The 8,696-nt window shown below is 36.9% G+C and overlaps 1 protein-coding gene across 1 annotated transcript; it reads left to right on the top strand.

Annotated features, from left to right (window-relative positions):
* The first annotated feature begins 1,103 nt into the window (after positions 1-1,103).
* On the top strand, positions 1,104-7,044 carry LOC129372300 (protein lifeguard 2-like). Its single transcript, XM_055049486.1, has 12 exons — positions 1,104-1,343; positions 2,250-2,337; positions 2,507-2,595; positions 2,732-2,796; positions 2,891-2,944; positions 3,040-3,090; positions 3,189-3,228; positions 3,352-3,389; positions 4,092-4,179; positions 4,630-4,725; positions 5,472-5,525; positions 5,633-7,044. Exons 1-12 carry the CDS (start codon positions 1,329-1,331, stop codon positions 5,780-5,782), a joined length of 828 nt encoding a protein of 275 aa, XP_054905461.1. The 5' UTR covers positions 1,104-1,328; the 3' UTR covers positions 5,783-7,044.
* Positions 7,045-8,696: the final 1,652 nt, after the last annotated feature.

Here is an 8,696-nt window from a genome sequence, read left to right as displayed (position 1 = left end):
CTTGTATTTGATTTATTCTAAGTTCTCAAAGTTTGCAAATAACCACTGACCTTTCTCACATACCCACTACAAACAAAGTATTGTATGTGATAGACCAACAAAAGTAGCAAATAGCTGCTTTGATAACCACCTTTTGATGCAATTCCAGCCGCTAGTCCTTTTCTTGTGGTGAGCATTTAGGGTATTTTCCTACCTATTTAGCACATCTAGAAAATGATGTTGGTGGCCATTCGTTACCAAATAACCCAGATGCATTCATATCAGATATAAATCATTACTTTTGAAGTTTTACCCCCAAATTCTCAGTTGAATCAACATCTGGAATTTGGACCACTCTCAGGTTTTCCTTTTATGACCTACTGATATCTGGTCCTTTACATCTTCCGTACATGTGCTGAAGAAAAAAATCCCATGGCATGATGCTGCCACATGTTACTGTATGAATGCTGTATTCAGAGTAATACACAATGAGGGTTTTTTGTTGTTGTTGTTGATTTTATGCAAGTCATTTTGTATTTTGAGCTAAACAGCGTACTTTAGGCCTGAACAGGCTGCCATACTCTGGGACTCAATGGAGTCTGCTCATTAACTATGTGACTTCTGAAGTCAATGCACAGCAATAGACTTTATGGTATGAGAGAGGGATGAATATGCCTTTTTTCACCTTTAAAATTACCTACTTTGTGCTGGTCTGTCACAAAAGTAGGTCTAAATACTGCTAATAAATCATGAAATTTTACATTTGATTTTAATTCCATTTAGCATGAAAGTCTATTTTGACTCATTCATATGCAGTAGGCCAACTTAATTTAACAGAAAATATTGGTGCCAACTCTGATGTAGAGCTTTACCCCGCCCCCACAAGGAAAAAATAATAATAAAAAATGTGGTTGTGCAACAACTCCCCACTCCACCACCTCTGCTGCAGACCCCATTTCTAGATTCCTCTGGACTTCCAGACCTCAAAACGCATCACGCGGGTCTCATGCCGCCGGTCCTCCCCCGCTTTCAGAGAGGCTGTGGTACGGTCCCGGTTCTCGTCTATGGAGCGGCTCTCTCTGGATGCTGCTGGAACATCCCTGCGTGGCTGCGGGAGGGGCGTCCGCACAAGTGGAAAGTGCGATGTTTTGAGATTACATCAGTGCGTCATCGGAGCCCCGGTTTTCAGTCTCGTCAGACAGCAGGGCGCATAAAAAGTCCCAAGGCCCGGTCTCCCAGCCAGTGTCGGTTCACTTGCATTGGCAAGGAAGAAGACACCAGATCCCCACCTGACTGACTGACTGGCAAGGAAACCAATACAAGCAGCCGACGGAGTAAAGACAGGCATCATGACACAGGGCAAGGTATGAATGAGCTGTCCTTCTCTTCTGTTGTTGTCTATGTTGTTATTGTCTCTCTTTTCCTATTGTCTTTCATTCTATCTATCTATCTATCTATCTATCTATCTATCTATCTATCTATCTATCTATCTATCTATCTATCTATCTATCTATCTATCTATCTATCTATCTATCTATCTATCTATCTATCTATCTATCTATCTATCTATCTATCTATCTATCTATCTATCTATCTATCTATCTATCTATCTATCTATCTATCTAAATGATCCTGCTGCTAAAGTGACACTGAATGAATGTCGTTCTTTACTAAAGCCTGTTTTATAGTTCTGAATGAAATGCGTCATTGGTTGTTTAACCCGTTACATCACCGTGAGCCCTCCACTTCTTCCTAGAGCTCAGGACGTTTGTATTATCCTTTACTGCGCTCATATATCAGACCCTATTTTCAATTCTTTAGAAAAATGAGGTAAGTTCAAACTTGACTTTTGATTTGAGCAAACCACAACCCTTTCACCACATCATTCAAACCTGTCAGGCCGGAAATAGCTGCATGGAGTGATAAACACAACATCTGTAAAAGGTCACTGACAAATTTCAGCTATTAAATTTTGTGCCTTTCAAACCCATTGATTATGTTGTCATAGCAGCTTATAACGTCAGTAGATTTAATTTGAACTTAATGCAGACCAGCTTAATGTACCTGATATTCTGTGACAGGACAGATTAATTGTCAACATCTCTTACACATAGGGGGCTTATATTTGTGCTGTGCTCTTGTATTCCTGCTGTTGCCTATTTACTGCAACTTTGTGTGGAAAATGTGAGATTTTACTTCTAAGGGAAATGTAAACTTGTTAACTTTAAGAAGATTGACAGTTTAAAAAAGTTGATATTTCATTCATTCAGCTGTCACTTGCTAACAAGGGGAATGATTCCACAAGTGGAGAGGCCTTTGTGCCACCGCCTCCCCCCACATATGAGGAAGCTGTTGCAGGTAGGACTGCACACATCTTTTCTGTGTTTACTTAGAAAACCAACATATTCTCATATTTCAAACCAAGCTGTGGTACTTACTGAACCGAAAAGGCTTTGTAACAATGAACGTGCATAAATGCGTAAAGGATTAGAGTCACTGACATGACCTAAATGAATGTGACCGTTAGGTGTCAGTGCTCCTTGCTACAATGATGTGGAGATGCTCACAGAGTTCACCTGGGATGATGTCAACATCAGAAGAGTCTTCATTCGTAAGGTATCACAAAGCGCCATGTCTTACTCATTCAGCTGGAATATTGTCACAACGGAGCAGTGTTAAAATGCGACTCCCTGACAAGCACACATCAGTACTTGATCACTATTATGATCTATTCTGGGTTTCTTTCTGTTAGGTGTACTCTATCTTGATGATCCAACTTTTGGTCACTGTTGCGATTGTGGCCCTCTTTACCTTCTGGTAAGTTTTGCTAATTTTTGCTGAACTAATTACTATTACAGTTTTTTTTTGTTTTTTTTCTGGCTATTTATTTACAGATTAATTTCTCTTTTAGTGATCCAGTGAAAGACTACATTCAAACCAACCCTGGGTGGTACTGGGCCTCATAGTAAGTCACACCTTCCAAGAGCACATAATATTTAAAAAAGACAAATGTGGGGTTTTTTGCAAGTCATGCCTGACGGTGTTTTTCCTGCATGGCAGCGTGGTGTTCTTTGTCACCTACTTGACTCTGTCATGCTGCTCTGCTCCCAGGTAAATCAATATTGCTCAAAATTGACTTGATTACAGAATAAATGGGAAATCAATGAAGATTTCCCCTTTATCTAAATGATTTTATTTTTATCTTGCAGGAGACAGTTTCCATGGAATCTGATCCTGCTTGCCATCTTTGTAAGTCAAAAATAGCTATGTTTATGCATGCAACATTTTTTTTCTTATTTGTTAAATTTGTAAACAGTTTTTAACATATTCCAGAATGGATGACGTTATTTAAGATATGTTTTTTTTTTGCAGACTTTATCCCTTTCTTACATGACTGGAATGTTGTCCAGGTACTGATTTATATTCTCTTTCTGTTCCCTTTCATAAAACTCTGACATTTTGTATATTGTAAAGTTTAGATTTATATTGTTAACTCATACTCCTTCAACTTCTTGACATTTTTCATATCCACAAATTTCAATAATTTATAAGGATTTTAGAGGGTAGACTATCACAAAATAGCAGATAAATGTGAAAACACATTTTTCTTTTTCACACATAAACATTTGAAAAATGTGTGAATTTGAATAGAAATCCGCACCATTCGTTTTCCTTCTGATGTACGTATTTTTTATTAAAAAAATTGAAAACTGATTTTGTTTACATTATTTGCTTTTTTTATTTTTATTTTTTTCATTAAACATTTACTTATTACACAAAATAACAGCAAAAAGAAAAATAGAAGCAGAACAGATCAGCATTGGACATGCACACAGAAATACAGCATTTCTTATTTCCAACTTACCACTGGTTATATTTAAAACCATATGTACAATTTTGTAACAAAAAGCCAAGCATCCGCAGTAACAAAATGTAACGTCCTGCCATATGTGGAATTTTACACTGTACCATCATCTGCTGAGGTATCAGTAACAGTCCATGCACAGATCACATCAATCATTATAGATTGTGGGTTTTGTTTTCCTCTCTGAATGTTGATGTGGTCAGTAAAATAACAAATTAAATTCTTCCTGTTTATTTTCTTTTAATAGCTTCTATAACACCAAGTCAGTAGTGATGTGCCTGGGCATCACAGCTGCAGTCTGTCTTGTTGTTACAGTCTTCAGTTTCCAAACCAAGGTGAGGCAAATGGTTTCACTCTGTGTGTTTGCTACACACTTAAACATTCGTCAGCCTGATTAATGGATCAGGGTCTTAACAAGATAACAAGAGGCTCTGAAAATGATTAGGAATTGAATGTAAAGAGGCATTGTTTTGTGGCTGTACTGCACATCTGAAGTCTGTGTTTTCTTTTGCACATTAATATTGCATACCAACGTGCTTTTTTTTATTTTAAAAAAAGTTGATTTCTGCTAGATTTATGTATTTATTGTAATTGACTGTCTGAAATATTGTTTAGTCTTTGTTGCAGCCTTGACCCCTTTTCTAAGACACATTTCTCCCATGGAAGACAAATAAACTGTCTTATCTAAATCTAACTTACACACACCATATTTAGATGTTTTTTAATATGTCCGGTTCATTGATTTTAAGTACCTGCTCCCTCTCTCTCTTTATCTCCATCTCCAGGTTGATGTGACCTCTTGCCAAGGTATACTGTTCATCTTCTGTATGGTGATGCTCATCTCTGGACTGGTGCTGGCGATTGTCCTGCCTTTTCAATATGTGAGTACAGTCAGTAAGATCAGTCAGTCAGGGTCCACTTCCAGATTCTACATGATTCTTAATTGTAAAGCAACACTAAAATAATCAATAGCAAAACAGCACACACACAAAAAGTAAAAAGCTGTAAATAATTCTGGGTTTTACATATTTGATTGTTTGAAGACTTTGGGTCACAGAGGTGCCATGTGATCTTATTATCTGTTTGCTTTAAACTGATACTTTGTCAGGACATCTTAGCATCACATTTCAAGGCCTTAAGGGGTGTTTTTCCATTGACAGGGCAAAGAACTCTACTTGATCCTTCTTGTCAGAAAATGACACCACTGGGCCATATGGTGGTGACATAGTCTTTCTGGAATTTTCTGAAAAATGGTTAATAGAAGAAAAAGCAAAACAAATACACTTGTTGCAGAAAGTGTATTAATGTCACTTTCTTAATGCTAAGTTCTAAACGAGCAGAATGAAATCATTCACTTCAAACAATACTTTCACATATTTTGATATCTAAATAAACCATTTTTTAGTCATTCCTTCTATCTCAGGAAATGGTATTTGTGTGGTATTTCAATTAAATCTGATGTCATAATGAAGGACTTCTTCGAATGTTTAGGTCAGATCATGCAATGTCTGTGAAAGGTCAGATTTCCGAGGGTCCAGATTGCTTCAATCTGAACAATAGGGTTGTTAGTATGCTACATGATTAATTCTTGCAACAATATTATGGAAAATACATCTTTACCTTGCAGGTACCCTGGTTGGATGCCATTTATGCTGCCCTGGGAGCCATTCTATTTACAATGGTAAGAGTATGTTTACCGTTGAGCATTAATGACGATGTAGAAGATGCAACATGCAAAAGACAACTGATTAAGTGATGAGGTAACTGCTCTTTCTTTGTCTGTTGCAGTTCTTGGCGTTTGACACACAGCTGCTTATGGGGAACAAGAGATACGCAATGAGTCCAGAAGAATATGTGTTTGCCACCCTCAACATTTACCTGGACATCGTGTACATCTTCTCCTTCTTCCTCCAAATCTTTGGAACAAAGCGAGATTAAGCTTGCCCTTCAAACCTGCAGGGCTGCACCACCATAAAATAAAAAAATGAAGATGTTGGCAACCATGGTGACAGTGATTTCAGGAAAACTTTTTTTTTTTAGTTAGGATACTTTATAAATCTCTGGTATAGCTCCACATAGACACATTTTCATAAATATTTCCTCCCAAAGTTGTCTGATACCCTCAAATCTGATTTCCGGCATGTTTGTGAACCCAACCCGCAGGTTAACTTACTAGCTTTATGAGCCAGTAACAAGCAGTGATTTGTGATGTCTCCACATTTGATGTTAATGAAACATTCTGGGTGTGTCCATAGTAGCTGTATCAGTATGCGTCACAAATCATCTGCAAAGAACAAATGTCATTGCTCATTTAGGATTAATGGAAAAAACAAAACATAATGCATGACGTTTAGCTCAAACTTATGCAAATAATGTTCATTCTATCTTTTGAGTGTTGCTGTGGATCTTCTTTTAGACCGGTAGAAGAAATGTAACTTTATAATACATTTCAAAAATATATATGCACCTAGTCATATCAACTCTATACTGTGAATTGAAAGTGTTCTGCTGTATTTAACAACTTGACAGTGAGTGATACATTTTTGTTGGGGCTTTAAATGACAATCTGAAAACAATTTTCACATTCAGTGCAAATTTTTGTGGTATTAATTCTTATTTAAATTTGTCAATGCACATTAATAGTTTAACCCAAAGTCATGATGATTTTGGTTTGTGTGATTACAAAACTTTTATTCGATGTGTTCCCTTTTATGCAATCCCTATATGCGACTTGTCTACTGTGTGGTTGAATCAACATGTTCCAATGGAGAATTCTTGATTGATGTCTTTCAGAAAGATATTCAGATTGAGCCTTATAGGTTTTAGAGTTACTGACATGAGAACTTTCAATCAACTTGACCGTATATCTGTCAGTAAATCTCAACTTTACAGTGCCAAACATGGAGAGGCTTTATGCACCTTTTAATAAGGACTGCATTTGTGAATGCTTCCTCCACAAGCATTCCTCCACTTTATTTTACAATTTTAGACGGCGTTAAAGTTAGGAGTCTGATGCTTCAAATGAATTTATAAGAGTTTCAAAATGTCCTTTTTTACTTTTACTTTTATTGTACTGGTGAAATATATTATTGGACTCTGCATTTTATCTTGGTATTGATGTTATTGTCCTATTTATTCAAGAGTGTGTATAATTATAGTCACCAGTTATGACTAAATAAATTGAGCTTCAACAACTTTAATATTGTGTTACAGTTCTTGTTAAAGATTTGAAAGTTTATGTTGGCAATTTTGGTATAGAAACATCAGATCAGACCAAAATATTTTAAATTTATTGTTTAGTATCCTCATGTGGTTTTGGAAATAATTGGGAGGGATTTAGTTGGAAAGTTCAACACAAAGTCATACAAACTGGTGAAATACAAGAAAATATATATATAGCTCTTCTTTTTTCAAATAAAAAAAATGTATGTTCATGTGATGTGTTAATCAGCTTTGCTTTGATAGCCCTAAATAAAATTCAATCTTGACAGTCATCTTCCATTTGCTTTCATTTCCATTTGTAGTTTGATCTCAGTGTAAATAGGGTTTTGTGAACATCTTAGGGTGTGTGAGAGAACATCATTGAATAAATAATATCATATCATATCATATCATAAAGATCAAAAAACATAACAGACAAGAGAAAGTAGTGAAGAAGTTTCAAGCTGGGTTATGTTGTAAAGCAATATTTGAAGCTTTGAATATCACAGATTTCTTAACCATCCATCCATTCGCTAATGCCCTGGTTCCTAGTGGGGTCGGGACAAGGCTGTAGAGAGACGGGGTCGCCAGTCTGTCACAGGGTAACACAGAGACAGACGGGACAAACGATCATGCACACACACCTAGAGAGTTAACCTAACAGTCATATTTTGGGAGGAAGCTAGAGTACCCGGAGAGAACTTACGATGGCAAACTCCATGCAGAAAAACCCCAGGCTTGGAATTGAACCAAGGACCTTCTTGCTGCAAGGCAACAGTGCTACCAACTGCACCACTGCGATCCAAAAATGGAAAGAGAATGCCAGAACTGCAAGCCTACCGAGGTATGCCCATACGACCTAAACTGACAGGCGGCTCAACAGGGCACTGATCAGAAAAGCATCTAAAGAGGTCCACAGTAACCCTGGAGGAGCTGCAGAGATTCACAGCACCGATGGAAAAGTCTGTTGACAAGACAACTGAATTCTGCGCTCTACAAATCAGTCCTCCGTAGAAGAGAGAATGTAACAAAACCACTGTTCGAAGAAAGTCATGAAAAGTCCAATTTACAATTTTCCACAATGTCATGTAAGGAGAAATTTTTGCTAGATTAGAGGAAATAAACTATTAGGCCTACATACAAAAAGATGTACATGAACCTAAGTATGTAATAACTACCATAAAACATGCTTCCTTTATTAAGCATGTTTTTAACTATCCTGAAAGCATAAAATACATACAAGTCCGTTATAAGCAGCTGACATTGCTAATACTAGTTAGTCTGACTGTGTGTATAAATTTACAATTTCCACAGCCAGAAACTGGAACACTGATGTGTAATTAAAAGAAACAAGTTTCAATGTCAGAGTTGTTTTACAGCATGTATAGCCAGAAAGCACCTCCTCTGGATCACTTTCAAAGAGTCATCATAATTAAATTGAATAAAATAATGAATCCCAAAATGTCAAAAGAATACCACAAGATAAACTCACGTACCACCAGAGGTACTTGCACCATAGTTTGAGAACCATGTCTTTATACTCCACGCTAGCGGGTGTGACGTCTATAAAGCGCTTTTCTTAAGTGTGCACTAAACCAATACATTTACGCAATACTCAATTTTACAACCACCAGTCATCCAATCAGATTCG

This window comes from Poeciliopsis prolifica, unplaced genomic scaffold (genome assembly GCF_027474105.1).
Source record: "Poeciliopsis prolifica strain line A6 unplaced genomic scaffold, Auburn_PproV2 SCAFFOLD029, whole genome shotgun sequence".
Lineage (NCBI taxonomy): Eukaryota > Metazoa > Chordata > Actinopteri > Cyprinodontiformes > Poeciliidae > Poeciliopsis > Poeciliopsis prolifica.
This window is presented reverse-complemented; position numbering and strand designations above follow the sequence as displayed.